This window comes from Pristis pectinata, chromosome 2, assembly GCF_009764475.1.
Source record: "Pristis pectinata isolate sPriPec2 chromosome 2, sPriPec2.1.pri, whole genome shotgun sequence".
Classification (NCBI taxonomy): domain Eukaryota; kingdom Metazoa; phylum Chordata; class Chondrichthyes; order Rhinopristiformes; family Pristidae; genus Pristis; species Pristis pectinata.
Window position 1 is genome coordinate 41,118,278 of NC_067406.1, and position 25,533 is coordinate 41,143,810.

The 25,533-nt window shown below is 39.1% G+C and overlaps 1 protein-coding gene across 4 annotated transcripts; it reads left to right on the forward strand.

The window, feature by feature from the left end:
- Positions 1-1,207: 1,207 nt before the first annotated feature.
- taf1c (TATA-box binding protein associated factor, RNA polymerase I subunit C) lies at positions 1,208-25,533 on the forward strand. Of its 4 annotated transcripts, none has more exons than XM_052032956.1 (15): positions 1,208-1,401; positions 5,897-5,993; positions 6,872-6,981; positions 8,364-8,459; positions 9,988-10,058; positions 10,650-10,897; positions 12,744-12,872; positions 13,592-13,709; positions 17,893-17,964; positions 18,982-19,117; positions 20,512-20,607; positions 21,229-21,406; positions 22,609-22,746; positions 23,098-24,411; positions 24,659-25,533. In XM_052032956.1, the coding sequence occupies exons 1-14, from the start codon at positions 1,264-1,266 to the stop codon at positions 24,399-24,401; spliced, it is 2,931 nt and encodes a 976-aa protein (XP_051888916.1). In that variant the 5' UTR covers positions 1,208-1,263; the 3' UTR covers positions 24,402-24,411; positions 24,659-25,533. The 4 variants fall into 4 exon arrangements, with proteins under 4 accessions (XP_051888916.1, XP_051888899.1, XP_051888906.1 ...); XM_052032939.1 differs by having other exon boundaries at positions 1,214-1,401; positions 20,479-20,607; XM_052032946.1 differs by having other exon boundaries at positions 1,254-1,401; positions 13,601-13,709; positions 20,479-20,607.

Below are 25,533 nucleotides of genomic sequence, written 5' to 3' on the forward strand. Positions count from 1 at the left end.
TTAGCAGAGGCCTTGTGAAAATTATAAATGCATCGCATCCTCTGTTTTTCTCTTATCTACCAGTTACATTCTCAAAAAAAATGCTGATTGGTCAAACATAATTTCCTTTTCATAAATACCTGTTGATTTTCTGTGATCCTGTTTATATCTTCTTAGTGTCTATATTGGCATATTTTCTAATAGACACCAGCAGTTTCCCTGCTGTAACGCAAAAAGACGTATTTCACTGTGTTTCGATGTACATGCGACTAATAAATAAATACCTTACTGATGTTAGACCAACTGGTGTATAATACTCTCAACTGTCCTTTTAAATAGGAGAGTGGCAAATGTAATTCCCCCCTTCTGCAAGAACTGGTCCTAAATCTATAAAGTCCTGGTTGCCTTGTATCAGGGATAGCTGAGGTAATCTAACTGCCACATTAAACAGTTGCTGAATGGAACTCTGCATGAATGGTCCCGTCCAACCATTTGCCAGATGTAGGGGAGAAGGTGTGTGGTCAATAATGTCAAAAACTACCGACAGGTTGAGAAAGACCAGTATTAGATAGATTTGTCTTGCATTGTGGTAGTGACTTGGATATTAATGGTGTTTTTAGGACGGGAACCTGAATTCAAACACAATTCAAGGATTTTGGAGAGGAAGAAGTTGGAAATAAGTGGTTGGATTGAGAACAGTGGCGTGAAGCGTTTGAATTTGGAAATGAGGTTGATATGGGCAGATTTCAGGAAGGGAGCGATGTCTGAGGGGGAGAACAGCTCAGATAACGCACCCTTCTTGAAGTCTGCCTGTATCAACTAACAACGTTAGGCCAGCTGCTGTACATGGACAGTGTGCCATACTGGCGACCTGCGGACTGACCTCCTTCCCCCCCCCCCCCCCCCCCCCCGCAGCATGAAGGTGGATGCAATGAGAACGACACGGCAGCCGGAGAGCGTCTCGGTCTCCTAGGCAACCCTGTTAGTTAGCGCCGACCCACAGGGCGGCTCCATGCAGTCACGTGGAGCGACAAGCGAAGGGCAGCGAGCCATTGGGCCAAAACACACGGAAGTACCGCCTAATGTACGTTGCCCCGGACATAGTCAGCATTTTCATTGGTCCAGGAGACTGTCAGTCTTATGATGCTGAAGGCCGTCGACATTTTCATTGGTCTAGGAGACTGTCAGTCTTGTGAGGCGGCAAGCTATCTGCGTTTTCATTGGTCCAGGAGACTGTCAGTCTTGTGATGCGAAGGGTTGCCGGCGTGCGTTCCGAGTGCTCACATGGAGAGCGCCTTCCCCTATTCCCTCTTTCCCAGGTTGTACAACCCGGGCCCCATCGCTGCGCAGAGGCAGGAGCTCGGAGCCTGGGGCAAGTATGAGCACGTCCAGCCGTTCGTGGTGGAGACCGGGGGCCAGCAGGTGAGAGGTCTAAATTTTAGAAGTTGCACTGCTTCGGAACGACGGCAAGAGGGGTCGGAGTCAGGCCTTGGGCATCTGCAGATGGAGGCTGAGGGGGAGAGGGGCAACTCCCTACATTATGTAGGACACTCGAGTTTCCTCCCGCCTGTCCCTCTTCATAACCATAGGCACATAACATAGCAACTTCATAGCTCTGGCCCCTGTCTCACCACTTCCCCCCTCTCCGCGTGATACAGTGAGATACAGGCAGATCGTTCCATGCATAAGTACATCGAGGTAGTAAAAAGAAAACAATACAGAATATAGTCTAGCTACAATGAAAGTGCAGATAAACAAATAAAGTGCAAGGGCCACGACGAGGTAGATTGGGAAATCAAGATCAATCATCTACAGCAGATGAGGGGTCCGTTCAAGAGTCTGAAACAGCAAGATAGAAGCTGACCTTGAGTATGGTGGTCTGTGTTTTCACGCTTTTGCATCTTCTGTCCGATGGGAGAGGGGAGAAGAGAGAATGACCGGGATGGGAGGGCTCTTTGATTATGCTGGCCGCTTTCCCCAGGCAGCGAGAAGTGTCATTGCTGGGGAGGCTGGTTTGAGTGATGTACTAGGCTGCATTCACAACGTGCTGTAATTTCTTGTGATCTTAGGCAGAGCAGTTGCAATACCAAGCTGTGATGCATCCTCAAAGGATGCTTTCTATGATGATCTGTGAAAATTTGTAAGACTCAACTGGGACATGCTGAATTTCTTTAGTCTTCTGACGAAGTAGAGATGTTAGTATACTTTCTTGGCAGTAGTGTCAACGTGGCTGGACCAGGACAACTGTTGGTGATATTTACACATAGGAACTTGAAGCTCTCAGCCACCTGCTGCAGCAAAACAACAAATTTCACAACATATGTCAGTGATAATAAACCAGATTCTGATTCTCCACCTCAGCACCATTGATACAGACAATATTATATTGCCTATCTCCCCTCTCTATTCTTAGTTCTGATGCAGGGTTTCCACCTGAAATGTTGGCAATTCCTTTCCCCCATCAGATGCTGCTCGACCCGCTGAGTTCCTCCAGCAGATGGTTTGTTGCTCCTGATGGCAATAGACCCTTTGGCCCTCCATGTCTATGCTGGCCATCAAGTACCTATTCATACTAATCCCATTTACCAGGACCTGGCCCTTCTATGCCATGGCGTTTAAAGTACTCATTTAAATATTTAGATGTTGTGAGAGACCTGCCTCCACCACTCACTTAGGCAGTACATTCCAGATTCCAAAAAATTCTCCTTCAAATCCCCTCCTAAGTTTCCTTACTTTAAATTTACGACCTTTGGTCAAAGGCACCCCTCTGCTAAGGGGAAAGCTTTCTCAGTAGCTACCCAACTTACGTCTCCATTAATGCCTTCTCTGCTCCAAGGGAAACAAACCAAGTCTCTCCTCACAACAGTAGGGATAAGCATGGAAACTACAGGCTGATGAGCCTTGTGCCAATGGCAGGGAAGTTGTTGGTTAGGATTCTGAGGGACAGGAGGTATGTTCACTCGGAGAGGCAGAGACTACTTAGGAGGAGTCAGCATGGTTTTGTGCAAGGAAGACCATGTCTCAAATCTGATTGAGTTTTTTGAGGAAATAATTAAGAAAACTGATGGAGGCAGAGTGGTAGATGTGGTTTATTTGAATTTTAGTAAGGCTTTAGTCAAGTGTGGTAGGCTGGTCCAGATGCTTAAGGCACAATGGATCTGAGGCATGTTGGCAAACTGGATCCAAAATTGGCTTCCTGAATGGGAGGCAGAGGGTAGTAGTGGATTTTTTTTATGACTGGAGATCTATAACATGGTGTACTGGAGGGATTGGTGCTGCAACCTTTGTTTATAATGTATTAAAATGACTAGGATGACAATGTAGGTGGTATGATTAGTAATTTTTCAGATGACTCAAAAATTGCTGGAGTTGTAGGTAATGAAGAATGTTGGCGAAGGATACAGAGGAACATAGATCAACTGGAAAGTTGGATGGAGCAGTGGCAGATGCCGTTTAATCCAGCCGTGCGAGGTAATACACTTTGGGAGGTTAAATTGTGATAGGAAGCGTAGAGTAAATGGCAGAGACTTTAGGAGCGTTGAGGTCCAGAGGGACCTTTGGGTGCAAGTCTGTAGTAAGTGGCAACACAAGTGGATAGGGTAGTGAAAAAGGCATTTGGTATGTTTGCCTTCATAAACCAAGGCGTTGAGTATAAGAGATGGGATGTCATGTTGCATTTGTACAAAACATTGGATAGACCACGCTTGGAGGATTGGGTACAGTTCTGGTCACCAGATTACGGGAAGAATGTGGTAACAATAGATTCACCTTGATGTTGCCTGGAATGGAGGGCTGCAGTTATGAGGAGAGATAGGCAAGGTTTCTTCTCACTGGAACACAGGAGGCTTAGGGTGACCTTATAGAGATTTATAAAATTATGAGGGGTATAGGTAGGATAGCTAAAATGTTTTTCCCAGGGCAGGGGAATTTAGAACTGGAGAGAACAGGTTTAAGGTGAGAAGGAAGAAATTTAAAGAAGATCTGAAGGGTAAATTTTTCACACACATGGTGATGGTTACCTGGAACGAGGTGGTGGATGCAGAAACAACTGCAATATTGAAAATGTTTGGACGGGTACTTGGATAGGAAAAGCACAGGGGAATACGGTCCTAATGCAGGCAAATGGGAATAGCATAGATAGGCATAATAGTCGGCATGCACAACGTGGGTTGAAAGGGCCTGTTGCTATGCTTTTTGTTTCTCTGATTCTAACTGAAAGGTTCCATCCCAAGCAACATCCTGGTGAACCGTCTCTGCACCCTCTTCAATGCAATCATGCCCTTCCTATACTGTGGTGACCAGGATTGCATAGAATGTTTTAGCTGTGACCTAATCAATGTTTTATAAAGTAGTGCCAAGACTTCCTTGCACTTCCATTCTGTGCTCTAGCTAGTGAAGGCAAACATTCTGTATGCCTTCTTCACCTCCCTCCCTACCAGTGCTATTGTCTTCAGGAATCTTTGGACCTGTATAGCTAGCTCCCTTTATTCTTCAAAACTCCCTAAGGCCATGCCATTCATGGTATATGTGTGTGTGAGGCTCCCTTATGTTTATCCTAGCGTTATTAGTCATCCCAGAATTCCTCACCTTACATTTTTTTGGATTGAATTCCACCTGTCACTGCTCATCTTACTAACTGATCAATATCGTTCCATAGCCAAAGACTGCCTTCACTATCCAAAATGCCCCCAATCTTCATGTCATCTGCAAACTTGCTAATCATATCCCTTGTGTTCACATCTAGACCATTACTATACATAACAAGCTGCAAAATTTTGTGTACCAATTCCACCATTGGTCACAGACCTGGATTCAATCCTGACCTCTGGTATTGTCTGTATGGAGTTTGTACATTCTCCTTGTTTCTGCATCTGTCTCATTTGAGTGCTCTGGTTTAGTCCCACATTCCGAAATGTGCATTGGTAGGGTTGCTGTATTTTGTCCCTGGTGCTGAGTTGTGGAATCTAGGGGAAATTGAAGAGAGTGTGGGGAGAATAAAAAAAAATTCTCTTCCTCATCGGCTTGTTGAGCCTCCCTCTAACTGTATTTGTATTAATTGCTTCAACCAGGGTGTAGAATTCACTTCCTGTGGTAGTGAATTCTACACCCTTATCATTCTTTGACTAGAGATGTCTGAATTTTTTGTGATTTTTTTTTTGCTGATATTCTTGGATTGGTGCCCACAAGTTATGCTCGGTACATGCAAATTAGGAGGAGTTGGCCACTTGGCTTCTCAAGCCTGGTCTGCCATTTAATAAGGTCATGGATGATCTCATTGTAACCTCAACTCTCCATTCCTTTCCACCCGCAGTAGCCTGTTTCCCCCATGCTTGTCAAGTATTGATGTAACTCTGCCTTAAAAAATATTCAAAGACTCTGCTTCTGCCTTCCTTTGAGGAAAATGGTTCAAAGACTGGACTCTCTGAGAGAATAAATTTCACTTCATCTGTCTTCAATGAACACCCTTATTTTTGAAGTAACCCCTTGTATATTCTTCTACAAATGGAAATATCCTCTCCGTATTCATCCTGTTGTCTTCTCAGAATCTTGCATGTTTCAGTTGAATCCTCTTCCACTCTTAGAAGCTCCAACAGATACAAGCCTAGATGGTGCAACTTTTCCTCATAAAACAACCTGCCTAATTCTAATAAATCTTTTCTGAATTGTTTCCCACACATTGACAGCTTTTCTTAAATTAGGAGAATAGTACTGTTATCTGATGTGGTTTCACCAGTGCCCCTCAAAATTAAAACAACATGTATAGGCTTAAGTAAGTTATAACAGCATCCTCAGCATTTCTGGTCACTCTTAAATGATGCATTTTTAATTGGCACTCAATTTTAAATCCTTAATTGTTGCCATTTCTTGAATCAATTTTTAATGTTTTGTTTACAAATGCACACAATTGCTATTGCAGGAAACAGAATTGAAATGGGCAGCCTTAAAATGTTTGAAACAAGAGAACTGGGAACCTTTGGAACCTGTTCCAATTCCATTACTTCCAGCCAAAACAGGTAATGGAAATTTGATTTTATTTGCTAAGGTATTAATAACATTGTTTATAGAAAATAGATTATGAGTGAAATATGTATTAAGAAAACTCTTTGCTGTTTAGTTTGCCTATTTGTTATATTGGGAACTGAAGCAAAATACTCTGAATTTGGAAGGTTTGTACTAGAAAAACAGAATGCTGGGATAACTGAACATCTGGAGAGGTTGATTATCTTTCATCAGAACTGGAAGACAAAAGGTCATTGGCCTGAAGTGTTAACCTTTCTTGGAAGCTATATTATTAACATAGCCATATCCTTGTGTATAAAAAGTTTTTTTTAATATGAGTTAAACATGATTACAGTTCTACAGTGCTCTTAGCTGTTAAACAATTTGGAACCACCTGAAATAGATATGTAAAGTTTCTATTATAAGTTTAAGTTTTTGCTTTAGCATGACAGTTTAAATAGGAGGATAGCCAAAGTATGCATGTAGGGATGATGGATGAGAATGAGATCGGTGTGACTATGCATTTTCTATGTTAGAATACTATTCAGTATAAACTTTCAGGAAGGGTGATCAGTTAGGCATGATACCAGGGAAAGATGAACCCAGTGCAACAGGTGTGGGGTGGTGGTATCGTTTTCAGGAAACAAAATGTCTCAAGAATATCTGTCAAATTGTCACACCTTATGCATGCCCAATTTATAACATATCTGCCACTTGACACATTTGTCAATTAACATTGAAGTTATTTGTGAAGTACACATAAATGAAAAAGTATTTTTAAAAACACATTATGACATTTCTCAAAAAAGCATTTTAAATCTTATTGGGAAGTCTAGAGCATGTGCATTATTTTATTTGTTCCTAAAGTATATTTTCTTTTCCTCTTTTGAAGGGTGCAAGTTCCGTCCAGTAAGCCTAGAAGAACTTACTTATTCTGGGAGGATAATGACAGGAGGAGAAAGAGAAGCAATGACAATGGGCCCACTTAATTTCACAGAGCAGGTATGTTTTGAGAAATGTTGTAAATTAGGCTGAAATCAAGAACTGTTCTCCTGTTGCATGAGTAATAGGAATGTACAGCACAGAAATGGGCCTTTTGGCCCAACATGACCATCAGATACCTATCTATACTAATCCCATTTACCAGCACTTGGTCCAAAGTCTACTGTGCCTGGTGAGTCAAGTGCTTGTCCAAATGCTTAAATGTTGTGAGAGTATCTGTTCCATCATTTTCTCTTCTAAATCTCTTAATCCTCACTTTAAACCTATGCCCCCTTGTCTTAGACATCTGGGTCATGGGGAAAACTTTCTAATCTACCCTATCAGTGCCTCTCATTATTTTCTATATCTCTATGAGGACCCCTTCGGCCTCCTCTGCTCCAAGCAAAACAAACTGCCTCACCAGCCTCTCCTTGTAACTGAAGACTCTGGTGAATTTTTTCTGCACCTGCTCCAGTGCAAACATGTATATTCTATGGTATGGCAACCAGGACTGCACACAATATTTCAGCTATGGCCTAACCGACATTTTATAAGGTCGTAACAAGACTTCTCTGTGCTTATATTCTATGCCCCAGCTAATGAGGACAAGCATCCTGTATGCTGCCTTCACTGCCCCATCTACCTGTGCTGCCACTTTCAGGGATATTTGGATGTACACAGAGCTCTTTTTGTCCCACAGTACTCTTGGGGTCCTACCAGTTATGGTATATGCCCACTCTTATTAGACCTTCAAAATGCATCATCTTGCACTTATCAGGATTAAATTCCATCTCCAGTGCACTGCCTAGTTTACCAGCTGATCAATGTCATTCTGTAGCCTGCTATCAACAACACCATTTTTTGTGTCATGTTAGCTTGTAGATCAGGATTTGAAGAGAAAGATGATGTATAAATTCATTATAAGGAACTATATCCTCTATACCCCTCCCTGAAATTCAAACCTGCCTGCTTGCTAACAAGCAGTGCTAATCTGGATTATATACCTCTGTTAAATCACTAATAAAATTGTTAGAGTCCTTCTGTGAGGTACTTTTATTACTTGGCTTGTGATTTAAAAACTTTTGTGATCATGGTTGGTCATTTTATTTGTTTTCATTAAAATATTTGGGGGCACACAGTAGTCTGTTTACTTATGTTGAATGAAATCTGGTCTGCTTGTTCTAATTAATGTTAATTTTATAAAGTTTCTAACTTGCACATCATTAAGTTGTAAGAGTAATTGCATCTGAATTGTCTTACATGTTTTGTGGTTATTTTGAAATAGTGCATAATATTCTAAAGAATTTATAAGATGGTTCACGACCAGGAGAGAGAGAGTTTGTTTTATTTCTATTTTTGTGTATGTTAATACTGTCACTGGTATCCTTTTTATAACTTTGAAGATGGCTAACTTCTTCCTTGATCATTACAATGATGCCTTCAGCTCAACGGGCAAGCTTCTAGAAGAGCACTTTTTCTTTGGTGAATCTGTTCTCAGGGTAAGAATTATTTTTAAGATATTATTTTGTACAATTTATTCTTGTTCCCACTTGATATTGGGCTAAGACAAGCCACTTTGACTTAAGTGTGGCTAAATGTTACATTTAGAAATTTGTACAAATGTAAGACAAATAGAAAGTATTCTTACTTTGTATGAATTGTTCCAGAAACCAACTTGTCTCCTAAGCGTCTGCCTTGCACTGACTTGGAAACTATTTTGCGTAGAATTTTGACATACAAAATTAATATGTTCACATGGATAATGTCCCAAAGGGTAACCCATGCTGCTTATGAGTAATATTGAGAGGGACAAAATGGGAAGGAAAAAGAACTAAGTTGACAGAATTGTGCTAATATTTATTTTCTTTTATATTCTGAGAAATGATAAATAGATGAAGACTGTTGATGTGGCTACCCATTCACCTATTGTTATTTGTCTTCATTTTCAACACTTGATCTTCTCCAGTTCCAATGTGAGATTTTTAGATAACCTCTTGAAGCTCCATGGGTCATTATAGGTGTCATTGTTCTGTTGTTACAAATTAAGTCTGTTGTGAAACATCATGTTGCACTATTCTGTCCACAGCTCAATTCTGCTTTCCCAGAATTATCCTGAAGTTGAGAATCACTGCAAATTCACTGAAATATAGAAGTTTACATCACAGCAGGAGTGTGCTGTGGCCCATCCTTTTAACACTACACCAAGCTCTCCAACTTAATCTTAGCTCTTGGTCTGTGGCTTTGTATTTTGTAGCACATCAATTTTGACTTTATAACTATGAGCTCTGGACTCCACCAGCCTTTGCATGAAAATATTCTCAACTCCCCTCCAATCCCTTCAACGATCACTTGGAATCTATGCTGCCCCTTCTCTTCTCCCCCCCCCCCCCCCCCCCCCGTCATTAACCTTTTTTGCAATGGGAAATAGGTCTTCCTGTTCATCTTGTCTATCTCTGTCATTTTTATATACCAATTAAATTTTGACGAGGTCTCCTCTGTTTTGTGGAAAATAGGAAACCACCATTACTTAGTCAGTAACTAACTTACAACTAAAAGTTTGTCCTAGCAACATCTTCTGCACTTCTTCTGTACCCTCTTTGGTGTTGGCTTGTAATATAGTGACCTCAACTCTATAGAGTATTCCAGTTGTAGACCAAGAATTGTCTATTGCAGTTCTAACGTGACCCCTCTGCCCTGGTATTCTATTCCTCAGCCTATAAAGGAAAATATCTTGTGTGATGCATTAAGCTCCTGCTTTGTTATCTTTTGGGGATCTGTGGGTATGCACTTAAAGACTTCTATGTTCTTCTATATGCGGTACCCCAACATTTATTGAGTATTCTTTTTGCTTGTTTGTCTTCCCCAAATTTATTGCAGCCCACAGCTGCTAGATTTGGAAAGCTTCAATTGTCGACCTTCAATGTTTAGTATTGCATTTGCATTCAGAGATTTCATCACTGCACATATATGAATGTGGAGGAATAATTTAACATGCAAATTAGTCTGATATGGCGTTCTTTCTTCAAGGGAAAAGCAAGGGAGACAAAAGTAAATGTAAACCATCTGAAAGTATTCACAGAACGAGTAAAGAAGAGAGGGTAAGAATTTATCTTGGAGGGAACATCTTGTAAAGTTGTTCTCCTTATAGAGTTTTCTCATTTTAAACAAAAAAAATACTCTGGCACGTTAACATCTATGGAGAGAGAGCAGTTAATATGCCAGGTCAATGACCTAAACAGATGGTTAGTGAACTGAAAAGATTGTTTCTCTTGGATTCTGCCTGATCTGCTGAACCTTTCTAGCATTTTCTAGCATCAGTAATGCTTTTGTGCAGATTTATTTTTCTGGGTCACGTTTCCCCAATGACTTGTTTAAACAAAAATCTTCAAAAAAACTATTTTAGCTCTAGGAAACAAACATCATTTACAGTGGTTTCTACTTTAAGTACGAGCATCTGTAGTATATTCACTGGATTGCCATGGTCTAGTTTGTAAATATTAAACACAAAATTCAAAGTTCCTTGGGTTCACATGCTGTAGATAATTCACCAGAGTTACTGCCCTTTACTAGCAAATATTATTATGCCAAAAAACTTCTGATGTTTGTATTACATGTCAGTTTTGTTAAGATCTAACGAAGTTTTCAGATCACTGTCTTAGCATTTATTCTGGTGTATGCTTCTTTTATAGGTGCCCACTTTCCAGTGCAAGTAAACGTGCAAGACTTTTAAATCTGTTGATGCAGGAGTCTATTTTTGACATACCCCCAAACTTACTGGCAGAAAGTATTCACGAAGAAATGAAGATTCAAAGAAACAAACTTCTGTTTGATCACTCTGCCACTGGAGGAGCTCTGGTATATTGCCCTTTTTCCAAAGGAGCCTATTTTGAAGAAGGATGTTTGATCTATCCTGGCAGCAACTCCATGAACTTGCTTAGTATCCTTTTGAATAGTTGTTATCAGATGACTGAATGCTTAGTCGAAGATAGAGTTTAAACTGCATCTTAATGTGGTTTAAAGAGGCAAAAGATTTTGGGGGTGGAAATTTCAGAGTTTTGTGACTTGATGCAGAAGCTATAGCCATTATGGGTATGGCAAGGACAATCAGGATTTCAAGAGGCTAGCAATGGAAACATGTAATGATCTTGGATATCAGAAGGATTAGAGGAGGCTTACAGATATGAGAGGTGATCTTGGTAGAGAAGTTGAAAACTAACATTTCAGTTTTAAAATGGAGGGGTAATGTTGAGTAGAAATCTGTGAAACTGAGCTCTGGCCAAGTTTAAAGGTTCAGCTTGTAGGTATTTAGGAATCATATTGTTTTTATGTAAAATAACCCATCAATATGAGATACCTTAGTGTGTTTGTTGTTGTGTATTATTGTCTAAAATTGTACAGCACTATGTAGAAAAAGACACAGCCTTATTTATTATCTAATTGGTGAAAGGGTCATGAACCAGGGGATGTGGAATTAAGATAATTTTCTTGAGGGCCAGAAGTGATATGAGGGAAGAAAGTCTTTAGAATCTAGAATGCACTGCCAGTGATATTAGTGAAGCAGATTCAAATGTAGTGTTCAAAGGGGAGATAGATATGTATCTGAAAAGAAGGAATTAACGGGTCTGTGGGGAGGAGAAAGAGGAATAGGACTAGCTAGATTGTTTTTATAAAGAGGGAGTATGGATTCAATAGGCTGAATAGTCTTCTGCAATTTAACCTTTTTATGACTGTGAAGTGACCACAGAGTACATTGTTAAGCAGTTGGACATTGGACAGAAAAACAAAATGTTTGTTATATTGGAATAATATAGGAAAATAATCTCAAGTTCTTCTCCGATGAGTAAAAAGGTACTGGAGTGGGACTAATTGAATAGCTTTCAAAGATTGGGCTTAGATACGATGGGTCAAATGTTGTCCTTCACTGTTGTAAGATTCTGTTCAGGATGAGTAACTAATAGCTTAGAGGCATTATTGAATGAAAGTGTGGGGGGAATCAAGCTACTCGCAGAAATTCCAAAGCAGAGGGAATAAGGCAAGAGCCTAAATTTGTAACAGTACATTCATCCACCTACAGAGCTTGACATGGTACTTGAAGTGGAATTACTGTTTTCTGTAGACAAATACAACAGCTAATTTCTCACAGTAGAGTCCCAAGTACAGCAGTTGATCAAGTTAACTACTTGGGATGAAGTCAAGAATGAAAGGTGCTTAGGAGGGGAATCCTTGGGTCTTTTTGTATTTTGCCAGAGCAGACTAATGTGTTAGTGAACTTATCAAATGAGTCGGTGTTTAATGTTGCATCAAAAGATGGCATTTCAGTAATACAGCATTTGTCGTTAATGCGGCAAACTGTCAGCCTATATTAATTTCTCAAGTTTTAAATCCACAACTCTGACATTAAGGCAAAAGGCAAATCAGCACTTCTCAAATTCTTTTACTGTTTTAAACAAAACATTTTTTCAAATTCCTCCTTTATTTTGAAGCTTGCACCATACTATTTCTGTATCCCTGTATGCTTATTGGATGTCTATTTGTGGAATAAAGCTCAGTTCAATTTTTTGTATTATTATTTATTGAATTTAGAATCGGGACTTGGGTCTCTGCCAAAGAAAAGTTTAATATACATATTGTTTTGGTGCAAGACACTGGATAGTTTTGTGGTCAGGGAGCCATACAACAGTCTCAAGTTTACCATTCTGCTGTTGTATTAATGAGAGGTATGAAACTTGGAAAAACTACATTTTTATCAGTGTTGTTAAGGTTCCTTTATGCATAAGCATCAGATTTTCACAAAATTGCACTAAGTTATGATCAAGATAAAATGCCAAAATTGAATGCAGAGTTTAAGCCAGTGAAATTTGAGCTGAAGGGTAGAATCCATCAAATCAGCTCCAGTGCTTTGGAGGAAGAAGGTAATTACAGATGTAAACTATTAAATTTGCAATATTTCTTATTTTTCAACATTTTATTTTAAATGGAAAGGAGAAAAACTTGCATTTATATTGGAGGTTTAGCACACCAGTGTCTTAAACATATGAGAGTATTGTAGTAATTATGTAACAATTTACACAGCAGAGTCTTACTGTTAGAAATATAATTGGTGTTGACTGAAGGATAACTTAAATAGTATCACCATTTAAGAGTATCTGAAAGGGCAGATGTATTCTGGGTATGTATTTCCTCAAAGGTGACTTTATTAGCAGTGTAGCATCCCTTTTTATGACAAAATATCTCGGGTGCAGTGTTTATAAATTAATATTCCACTTTTGTTGGTGTAATTCCATCCCTTTGGTATTTTGGTACCATGGAGTTACTTTTTAGATTAATACCATTGAAAGTTGCCATGTCTTTGTGCGAGCCCATCTTTACATTCAAATCCAAAAGTTGACTTTCTTTAAACCATTTCCTATTATGTTTATTGTCCAAAGCTATAAGCATGTAAAGCCACTGTGCCTCTCTATTCAATACATTCTGTAGTGTCAATGGCTGTATGACTCACTCTTGTTGCTATGTTGAGTTTAGAAAAAAGAATATTAAAGGATATTTGTGCATATGAATGATCAGTTTTTATTTTAAAATGGTCTGTTAATAATGCATGCTGCTTTGTTCTCCAAACTTTTCCAAATGGCAGTTTTTGTAGGGGTTCGCTCTGACTATCATTGTGGTGTATGGAAACTCTCCCATGAAATGAATCCATCTGCCTTGCAAGTGGTTCAGACAGGAAAAATGGCTACATGCATTAATGTCAGGTAAGGATTAAGTTCAGAGTCCTATATTTACTAGAATCTTAATACTCAGGACTTTTAAAATGCACGTTATCCAAGTTTTACTAAATCCTAAGTTGCCCTCCAAGTTTGGAACAAAGCTCAGACTAAAGCTTGATGATCCACACCTGCGCCATGTTGGAATATAGCTTTCTCATGGAAGAGTAAGAGTACTAGATTTATTCTTGCCTTCAGTCACCTAGGTTCCACTCTTCAGGAATTCTCTGAAACGCTGCTGCCTATCTTTTCTGAAAACCTGTCTCCAGTTAAGCTTTTGTTCTCTCCTATTTTCTCCATTTTTGATGGCATCTGTTTTGTACATTACTGAGTCACTTTGGAACATTTTGCTATGTTAAAGGTGCTATTTATGTAAAAGCTGTATTTATTTACTACATGATATTTTTTTGATTAATATTGCTTTTGTTGCTTAGAAGGTTAATACTTTGTAATTTTGGAGCATCCAGTACCATGTAATTTTTATATTCTTGGGTGATATTGCAGTATTTGCAAATAGAACTATTTGCTTGTATGTAGGAAAGACATCTGTGTGCTAGTGGGGCTGAAGTGCTTGTTCTGTAATTTGTTATTTCAGCCATCGTGCAAACATTAGGGACAATTTAAAGAGCAGTAAACATGAGTCTGTGGCGACTCACCGTTTAGTCGGGCGAACCGGCTCGGCAGTCGGGTCGCACGGCTTCAGAGCGACGAGGCCCAAGATGGCGGCGGGCCTCGTCTTTCCGAGCGACGGGGAGAACCCGCGCGCGGGAAAGTCTTGATGACGTAATACTTACGCCATTGCCGGTTTCATTGGGCGGGAACAGTCTCCCTTAAAGGGCCCGCGCAAGGCGGGAAAATAAACCAGTTCGTGTTCGGCAATCCTCCGACTAGCGTCTTGTTTTATTCCGCGGTAGCAACCGCTACAATTCCTAAGATTTAAGGGCTGAATTATGTGAATAGATCTGGGGTTTTACAGTCTTGGAAAAGAAGAAATATTGTATGGCAGTCTTGGAAAAGAAGAAATATTGTATGGCAATCTTGGAAAAGTGAAAGCTAAAATATTTCTACCATCTGAGAAGTTCAGATAGTGTGATCCACACGTAGAATGGTCTTCCAGGTAAATTATTAGAGATTTATACCCTGGGTTTATTCAAGATCCACTTCAATGCTATAAATAGGTTTTTTTTATTCACAGTGCACCCCTGCATTATGGCAGTTGGAGTAATAGAAGTTTGCCGTTATGAAAGTCAGAAATCACTGGCAAAAAAATTTGAAATACAGAATAAAAATTTGTTCTTATGGAATTTGTGAGAAAATTTTTTTGTCAATTTTTGTAAAGTGTTTGCGTTTTGGAAAGTCACAATACAGACAGTTTATAAGGAACAAATTCCCTCCGTAAAGCAGGTGTGTACTGTATTCATTTTTGGGGTCTGGACATCACCGGTAAAACCAGCATTTATTGCCCATCCTGATTGCCCTTGAGAAGGTGGTGAGCTGCTTCCTTGAATGACCGCAGTCCTTCAGTTGAAAGTTATCCCACGGTGTTTTGAGTAGGGAGTTCCAGGATTTGGAACCTGTAGCAGTGAAGGTCGAACAATGTGTTTCCAAATCAGAATTTACTTGAGGGGAACCTGCAGGTGATGTTCCCATGCACCCTCTGCCCTTGACTTTGGTGGTAGAGGTCATGGGTTTGGGAGGTGCTGTTGAAATAACCTATGTGAACAACTGCAGTGCATTTTGCAGATGGTATACAATGCAACCACTGTCACTGGTGATGTAGGGAATGAGTGTAGAGTTCTTGATGGCATGAATATCAAATGGCTGCTTTGTCCTGGATGACATCAAGTGCCTTGAATGTTGTTGGAACTGCAGTCCTAATCCAGGCAAGTGGAGAGTATTCCATCACACTCCTGACGTGATGTGAAGATGGTGGAAAGGCTTTGGGAGTTGGTCACTGCAGGACCTGCTGTGTAGCCCTGGTATTTATGTGGATGAAATTCGGCCCTTTGTTCCATATTTGGACCAAGGCTATGATGAAGTTTAGTGCTAATGAGATTAAAATGGTTATAGATGGGTATGTTATTGTTGAATAGGTGCTGCTTGCTAGCACTGTTGACAACACCTTGTTTCACTTTATGATTGAGAATGGGCTGGTTGGGCTGTAATTAATTGGATTGGATTTGTCCTGCTTTTTGTGAACAGGATATATCTCGGTAATTTTCCACATTGTTGGATGCATGCCTGTGTTGTGACTATTGGAACAGCTTGGCTGGAAGAACACACACTAAATACTGGAGGAACTCAGGAAGTGCAGGTAGTTCTGGAGCACAGGTCATCAGTACTACAACTGGAATATTGTCTTGTCCCCTAGCGTTTGCTGTATCTAGTGCTCTTGGCCATTTTCATGCTATCACATGGAGTGAATCAAATTGGCTGGAGACTGGATGGAGACAGGATGATTATCTATCTAGCACTTCTGGTTGAACAAGTTTGTGAATGCTCCAGCCTTTTCTTTATTTAGCAGGGCTCTAGCATTGTTGAGGATGGGGATGTTCTTGGAGCCTCTTCCTTGTGTTACGTATTTAATTATCCATCACTATTCATGAACAGGTGTGCTAGGACTGCAGACCTTTGACCTGAGCTGTTGGTTGTGAAATCATTTGACGATTACATGCTGTTTTTGCTGTTTAGTGTGCATGTAGCCCTGCATTACACCTTGGCTGGGTTGGAACCTCTTCATTTTGTTTGGTATGCCTAGCGGTGCTCCTTCTGGACTACTCTCTTTCACTTCTGGCTAACCTCTTGTAATCGACCCTCCTATAAACCAGATCATTCAGAACTCTGTTACTCATGTCCTAACTTACACCACATGGTGTTTAACCCTTGCTGTTGTATTTCTAGATCTACGTAAGCAATGCCTCTGTTTTAAAAACTTTCATTTCTGTTTCCAAATGGTTCTATGGCTTTGCCCATTTCTTTTCTTTCACTGCAGTACTCTGATAAATGTTTTCCTCCAACTCTGGCTTTATAAGATAAGATATCTTTATTGGTCACATGTACACTGAAACACACAGTGAAATGCATTTTTTGTGTAGAGTGCATCTTTTTGCGTAGAGTGTTCTGGGGGCAGCCTGCATGTGTCACCGCGCTTCCGGCGCCAACATAGCATGCCCACAACTTCCTAACCTGTACGTCTTTGGAATGTGGGAGGAAACCAGAGCACCCGGAGGAAACCCATGCAGACACTGGGAGAACGTACAAACTCCTTACAGACAGCGGCCGGAATTGAACCCGAGTTGCTGGCGCTGTAATAGCGTCATGCTAACTACCACAGTACCGTGCCTGCATCTTATTTTAATCCACACTGGTTCCTGTTTGGTGAGCTGCCTAACCACTTGACCTCTCTCACTAAACTCCTCCACGTACCAGCTCTTTCTTCCTTGAAATCTCTGTCCAAACTTTCATTCATCTGTAATATGTCTCTGTGTGCGGCTTGATGTCAATTTTTTTTGATAAAGCTTCTGTGAAGAGGCTTGGGATGCTTTGCTACTTTAAAAATACTAAATTTTGTCTTTGGTTAGATGAGTAAGTTGGGTTTAATTGTTTTCCTCATTTATTTAGTTTGTAAAGTTAGAGAATGTTACCTATGTTGTGATTTTTGATTTGGATCTTGATGTTGAGATGTACATTTTAAAGGCAGCTATTTTGTTTGTGTTTTGAACACAGATCTAGAAGACAGTAATTCACAGCCAAGTGCTTTAAGAGCGGTTAGAAACTGCAGTGTTTCCTCACAATTTGTGCTTGTTCAATTAGCACATTTTGTCCTTTTGCACAAGCTACAATTGAATAATCTTGGTTACACTTTCAGCAGTTCTGCAATTGATGTTGGGTTCTTAGGGGGACACATTCTTCTGTATGCAGTGTGTTTACCTTCTTCCTATTTGATAGTTTTTCTAAGTGTAACTGAGTGGGGTCAATTTAAGGCATGTTAGTAAGGTGGATCACAGAGCTCTTGGCTGTAAATTGTTCCTTTTAAGTAAAAAGATGTTAAAACATTTCCCTTAACTGCTTTTTGAGACCTTCCATTGGTAATTTCTTGTATAAGTTATAGGGTTTAATAAAGTACGGTGCTGAAATTATTTAGCTATAATCTTTTATTCTTTTATCTCAGCCCTCACGTGCCTGGAGAGCTGGTAATTGCTAGCGAGTCTGGAGCTGCCTACCTCTGGATCCTGGACAAAGGGTAAATGCAAATGCACTCTGAATGTTCCTGAAGATGAAGTTACTCATGTGAATATAGATCAAAACCTTTCCTTTTGAGTTGGAGCTGCAGGCTCCTTTTATACTTTCAATTATCCATTCAGTGATTAATTCAAATAAAATCTTTACCAATCACAAAATGTGTATTGACAGTAAACAACAGTTATTAAAACTCCAAGTTTTATTTTCATCAAATTTTAAATAATTGATTATGAGCCAAAGGATAAATGTTGGCTACTGGTGGACTGCAGAGAAGTAATTATTGAAAAGCAAGATTTAACTGTGTATTTGGCTTGCTTGGCAATACAAACTGCTAAGCACCATGATTCTATTTGTCGATAATCGGTGGTGCCTCGTCAGAGAACAATTAATCCTATTAATGTCTACTTAATGTTACTGGCCAATTGTGTGACCCTCTCTGGGGACCATAAACTATAGTATGGGAGAGGCATTTATGAGTTAAATGGAATCATTTAACAGTCATTTAGTTCCACAAGGATACATTTGTTCCTCCTGGATTGGCAGTTATCAACTGTTGCATACAAAATGATACATACAAAGCCTCTAATTTGGGGTGTCAGCCATGGGTGGTTTTTGGGTCTGTATTTAAGAATAGATGGTATATGGTGCTGATGTCCATCAAATCTAGAGGTTTTAAATTGACCAGGTCTTGGAAAGCTCATTGATTTGCTGAGCTCCTTGTGATTGGTCCTTCCTTTTTTGGTGTAATCTTCAGATGGTTTTGGTTGGGGGAAGCTCTGCCTTTTTGAGTCAATGTGAAGACCTGAGGTGACCACATAGGAGTATATTCCCTGTACAAAGGGCACATAGACTGAGATGATTTTGCAAAGGTTTGAATTTGTTTGTAGATGTTTGCATGTTTTGTAAAATTTAAGCTTGTGTGTTAGTCTGCACTTTATTTTAAAGTTTGATGGTAGACTTATTTTACATGCTAGGGTCCCTTTAACCATTTATCATTATCTTTTCCTTTATACCTTAGCCTTCAGAAAATAAGAAAAGAAATACAGAACCTCTACTTCAATGCTCAATTACCATGGAGGTGGTGTGACTTCACAGCTCACCCACGGGTATATATGTATGCTGACAGAACTGGACTGGATTTAACTGATATGAGGGTAAGACGTATTTAGATTTCATTTCATGACAGTTTTAGAACTGATGGGTTCAGGATATTAATATTTTTAGAGTTACGATTATTCATTGGTTTTTCCAGTTCTTTCTCCCAACACTCTTCCTGAATTGTTACTGAGGTTTAGAACATTATATACAGGAGTGTTTTTAATGCTCAAATAACTTTGTTATGGACAACACTGTGTGAAAATAATTCAAACTTTATCTAATTTTGGTCATTGCAGATAGAGCATTTAACAAAGCTGTGGCAAGCATAAGTACAAAGTATTATAAAAATAAACTAAACCTTTCAAATGTATATGAATTTAGGTCAGCTGTGGATATTTTTCAATTTAAGTGGCACTGGTGTCATCGGGAAAGAATCTGTTATGGGAATTGATTCAACTCTTGCCTTGCCCCAGCCAACATGGTAATAAAATCCAGGAATATAATAGATGTTTGTACCTTTCACACTTCTGCTTTAACGCTGAGATCAAATGCAAGTCATTATATTCACTCAGTTTGAAAAGATGCACTTTAAAGAACAAGGGTTATGGTCAGATTTTTAAATTAATCAGTTTGACAGTGTAATGCAAAATGTACTTGCAGCTATTTTTAAATTCAATTTTAAGAGGTTTTTGGGGAAAATGTTATTTTCATGCTGTATATTTTTATGAAACCATGGTCTTATTAGCCATTTTGGTAATACACAAGGAGATACTGTGGCACAGCAGATAGCAATGCTGCCTCACAGCTCCAACAACCCGGGTTCGATCTAATCTTGGGTGCTATGGATTTGGATTTGTGACCATGTGGGTTTCCTCCCACATCCTAAGGAAAAGATAGCTGTTGGGATAATCTGTAGTGGCCAATTGACCTTGGCATAGCTTAGTGATGAGAGAATCAGAGGGAGTTGATGGACCTGTGAGGGAGAATAAAATAAGATTAAGATCTTTATTAGTCACATGTACATCGAAACACACAGTGAAATGCATCTTCTGCGTAGTGTTCTGGGGGCAGCCTGCAAGTGTCGCCACGCTTCTGGCGCCAACATAGCATTGCCACAACTTCCTAACCCGTACATCTTTGGAATGTGGGAGGAAACCGGAGGAAACCCACGCAGACACGGAGACAACGTACAAGCTCCTTACAGACAGTGGCAAGAATTGAACTTGGGTCACTTGCGCTGTAATAGCACTACACTACCATGCAGTTACAGGAAATAAGTGGGGGAAAGGGATTGATGGGAATATTCTCATAACTGGGGCTCAACTCCATGGGCATATTGTAATAAAATATAAATGTGATAACAAAGTTTAGGATCATTTCTTAAAAAAAAGTTTAATGATTTTTTTAATGTATTCAGGCTGGTGAGAGCTATAACCAAACCTTGTTTAAGATAGGAGCTGTCGCTGACTGCCAAAAAGGTGAACGGGTGATTCTTCCCAAACACCTTCAGGATGTAAATCCATACCATCACCTAATTACAACACAGGTTTGTGTCCTTTATTCTTGTGTATTTGCAATTATCTGTCCTTTTAAGTGTTTATAAAAGAATGCCAAACAAATAAATCAAGTGCACAAATAAGGCCACCAGTTCACAATCACATTGTCTACTGTTTTTGAAAGCAGATTATGAACCACGGCTTGAGTTTATCAGTTCTAGTGACATAAAATAATTCATGACTGAAGAAATTAATTCAAGTTACATAAAATAATTCATTACTGAAGAGAAATGAATTCAAATGTCCTTATGAGCACTTCTACCTCAATAAATTTATCTCATTTGCTTTTCATTAGTTTTTGTTTGTGCAGTTTGCTGTTCTGTTTGCTTTTAAAGAAAAATAGACATTGTTTCCTCATGACAAACATTGAAATTATTGCTACACTTCACAAGTAAGAAGCCTGCTAACGCTTTTGCTGTTTACATCAGGATGGGCAGAAGACCTTTGTGGAAGACAGAAGAAAAAGAATAGCACAAAATTTTGATAGATTTTTTGGCACTCTTTTCAGTTCTGCACCCTGCCATTTGTGGAGTCAGTTTTAAGATGTTTAAAACTTTTTTTTCTCCTGATTGTGAAAGATTTGAAATTGATATTTGATCTTTCAAATATAGTATTCTGCCTACATTGTCGATGAACGATTCTCCACTGTACCTGTTCTAAAATGGGACCACATGTTGGAATCACCACCAATGTTTGCACAAGTTGGCAGTGGGGCAGTAAGGAACAGAACAAACAAGATTGTTTTGGGGACTCAGCGAACTCAGGAGGTGTTACTTCTGCAATATTCAGGTGATTAGTAACTTCCAACTAATGACAGTGAACATGAGTGTTTGTTTACTCTGTGATAATAATAAAGCAATAGTGATCCAGGAGAAATATTTTATGTTTTACTTGGAGGATACAGGGGAGGTCTGTGCTTAAAATTTTCTCTCCAGAGATAGCTTATGGCAAACTCAACCTAATTCTGTGCAATGTCATATAATGTTGTTTGTACAGATTTTGGAGAATTTGTCAGCATACTTAATGTATTAAACTGATATCGTTTGGAAATGTGTGCATTTTAAAATCTTTTAAAGAAAAGCATACAAGTAGAAAGATTAACTGGTGGTGAAAGATAGAGCAGAATGTCATAGTCTAATATTCCTTATCTGTGCTGTTGTTGCCGAGATGATAAATGGGAGGCATCCAAAGATGGATTCCCAGGGATCCCCTAAGATAAAATGGTGGGAAACGTTGCCATGGCTGGTGATAGTTTGACTAGGTTTTGATAGGTAAGAATGGAACCAAATGACAGTCATTTGAACAGGACGATGAAGTATTGGAGGATGATGTAGGAATTCTTCTGTATGAAAGGCTATTGAGAGGATGGGAAGTCATAATTCAATGATTACAGTCACAAAGTATAATTTGGGATTTTAGCTAAGGCTGTTTTAAATTTGAGAAATAGATTTTGATCCAAATTAAGTTGCAGGAGAAGTGGACACCAGTGTGAAAGGTTACTTGCCAAGAGCAGTAATAAGAAATGGTGGTTGAAAGTGGGTTGGCACTTGGACAGAGGCAAGTGTTGATTTTAAAGAGGGCCTGGTAGTTGTTTTGATGCTGAAGGAGAGTGAATCATTTGGTTTTCTGGCTAACATGAGAGCCAAGTCTTTGGATCAAGGAAGTAGTGAATGAATGTGATGAGCTCATCAGTTACACCAGTGGTAGAGATGAAGGAGACAAGGTAAAATGGGAATGGTATTGGGGGAGGTTTGACTTAGTTGCAGGGGGCAGTGGGGAAGCTATATTGTTTCTCTTGATGATATGAGAGTTCAATATGCATTGGATTCTCAAGTGGAGACTTGCAACAAAAAAATACATATAATTTCCTTCCACACATTTCTGTCCCAAAAATTATGGAATTGCTTTATTTTCCTTGAAAAAGACTAGAATGAAACTCCAAATATATTGTAAAGCTTGAATGTAGTTTACTATAGATTTTATTTTGTTAGGTGGGACGCGGCTGCCTTGCCAATCATTTGGACCTCCGCAGAAACTGTCCAGTATTTATGATATAATGCAACACCTGCCAGTCAGGGTACCCCACGTACATGAAGTGGTTGCTGAGAGACTGCACTCTGCTGGGGCAGGTGAGATCTGAATTTGAAAAAAGATATGTCGGAAATGATCTTGGGGGTAATTACTAAACATGATGTAATTACCAGTTCATATATTTATAATTTTAAGTATTAAGCTAAAAGCATGAAGTACTGAATGTTTTTGAATTAAAATAATTACATTGGGGTAATGCTTCACTGTGCCAATGGAAGACTATACAGTATAGTTTTTCTTGAGGTAAGCTGCTGTGCTGTTGGAGAGATTCCAACTGAATAAAATGTTTTGCTGTCCAACATCAAAGTACAAGGGTACTGAAACAATCTGTGGTTATCTACATTGTTTGAGAAAAAAAGCACAATTTTAAATTTACATTTGTTCTGCAGGACTTGCGACACTCTACCACACTCGTGGCAAAAAGACCCTGTCTGTGTTTCAGCTGTCAGCAGCAGGAGACCTATTTTACCAGATGCTGGTCCCTAAGAACTTGTCAGCTAACGGGAAAAGGACATTGAAAGACTCGAGAACTATAGCTGGAAGTGAACGTGGACCAAACGGTGCTATTTTGGGTAAAGGGGTACAATCAGTAAATCATGGGATGGAACCAAGGCATGATGAAGCACAAGATTTGGCACTAGGTGAAAGTGAAAGGCAGGAAGAAGCCTCTTCACTGAGGGCAGTAGATAAACAAAGAGTCCAGTCATTGACCAAGCAGAGTACCAAAGCACTTTTAACACCCAGTTGTGCTGCTCTTGTCATGTGCAGAAGGTGGATGGACTCATTCTTAAAAAAGCTACAGAAATTTCAAAATGGTTCTGAAGAGCTCCAGAAACATTCTGTCATCAGTACAAAGCGCCTGTTTTCACATAAAGCATTTTTAAAGGATAAAAACTCAAATGATACACACAGAGAAATGTGGAATAAAATGAAAGCAGTTATGGAAAAGAAGAAAGTTCTCTGCCATAATACTTTTCCAATACTTGATCCTGTTAGTGTCCCAGATCTTGTGGATCCCTCCATGTGGAGGGATGAATTGAGTGAAAGACTTACAGCATCATGGGAGGGTAAGTGGAATGAGTGGTGGGCAGAAAAATTAGATGTGAACCGGGACAAAAAAATCAGAGCGTTGCGAGCAAAAAGAAGATGGGAAAAGTTATCTCGAGCGGGACAACGGAGAAGACTGTCAGGGAGCTTCACATCCTCGGTGTCTGGTTTGTCGGACTTCAGTGATTTTTCAAGTTGGAGTAGGTCTTCTGCGGTGGATTCAGAACAAAGCGATTATTTATCTGGTTCAGAAAGTAATGTCCTATCAAATAAATCTCCAGAAATGTCAATTGAGAGAGTTACTGAAGATTGTGGACAAGAAGTGGACATTCAATCCAGTGTGTCTGTAGTAGAACAAAACCAAATGCCAACACCCATGTTTCCACAAGAAATACAGTTGGTCAGTATTCCTAAGGAAAGAAAGAGAATTCTTCAAAATTACTTAGCTGCACTAGATTGTCCACCACAATCTTCTCAAGGGGATGATGGAATAAGCTGGTCATTGCCATTAGCTTCCTCTACACAACTGTCACTTGATGAACCTTCACAAATGGCATCCACTTGCGAAATGTCCTTAGTACCAGTGCCTCGAAGTCAGCCCGGATTGTCTCAGCCAAAAAAGAAAAGGGCCAGAATGGGGTTTTAGAAACTTCATGGTATGTTGAATCATTACTTCATAAAGAATTACCTTTCACATATCTGAAACAAATATTTATGTAAATCAACCATTTATTTTGTGAAACAATTCTTGCCATGAGTGGAAACTTGCAGTATAAAGTTAATATAGTTGCAATTGAATGATTTTTCTTTCCATTTGTTAATATTACACTCAAAGAACATATATGAACAAAACAAAAAGATGTGATAAAATTAATATTATTCAATGTTCTTTTTGTTTTGTAGATAATCGTATGATTGGCATGTCATCTGTGTTTCCTTCTGGGCCAAGATAACAACCAAACTGATTTGGAAAATGATCTGAGAGGGTGTTTTTATAAAATGCAAAATATGTATGCAAATGCAAACTGTTTTCCTTTTATTACAGTTTCAAAAAGAACTTATTTGCAATAAAACAACTATTTAATATTTGTCAAGGCTCATGTTTAGTACTTCGAACATATGGAAGTTGTATTTTGTGTAACTGAATATAATTCATAATCATGGCAATATGTAGGCTCTGTAGTATGACTCAGGGCTTGGAATATTATTTTTTGGATAGTCTTAAAACACGGAGACATTGAGTTTTTTTTAATGAACCTTTTCTAAATGTCTCAAATGTTCCAAAAAATTATAGTAAATACAATATACATTTGGCTAGGAACCATTAGAACTCCAATCTTCAGACAATGTTATTAAGGAATTGGAATGTTAAACTGAATTGTTAAGACTAGATGTCAAGATGCTTGAAGGATGACACTGCTGTGTAGACACTCTTTGCACTGAAACTGGGCTGGATTTTACTACAGATGTTTGCCTTTGTAATTTGAACCAGCAACCATCTAACATGGTCTGTAACCATTAGCTTTGCAGTAAAATTGATTTATTTTCCCCAGTTTCATGGTTGTTATTTTTGTATCGGAATGGGGGCTAGGATTTTTAAAAAAAAAAGACCCAAAACAATATCATTCAACAAATTTATTTCAAAATTCTTGTTGAATGTTATAGTCAGTAAAGATATGAACATCAAAACAAAGTAAGCCAGAAGTTAATGTATTTAATTTCTAGATGAAATCACTATAATGTTATGACCTACTATTTGTGGTTATATTCCACTTGGT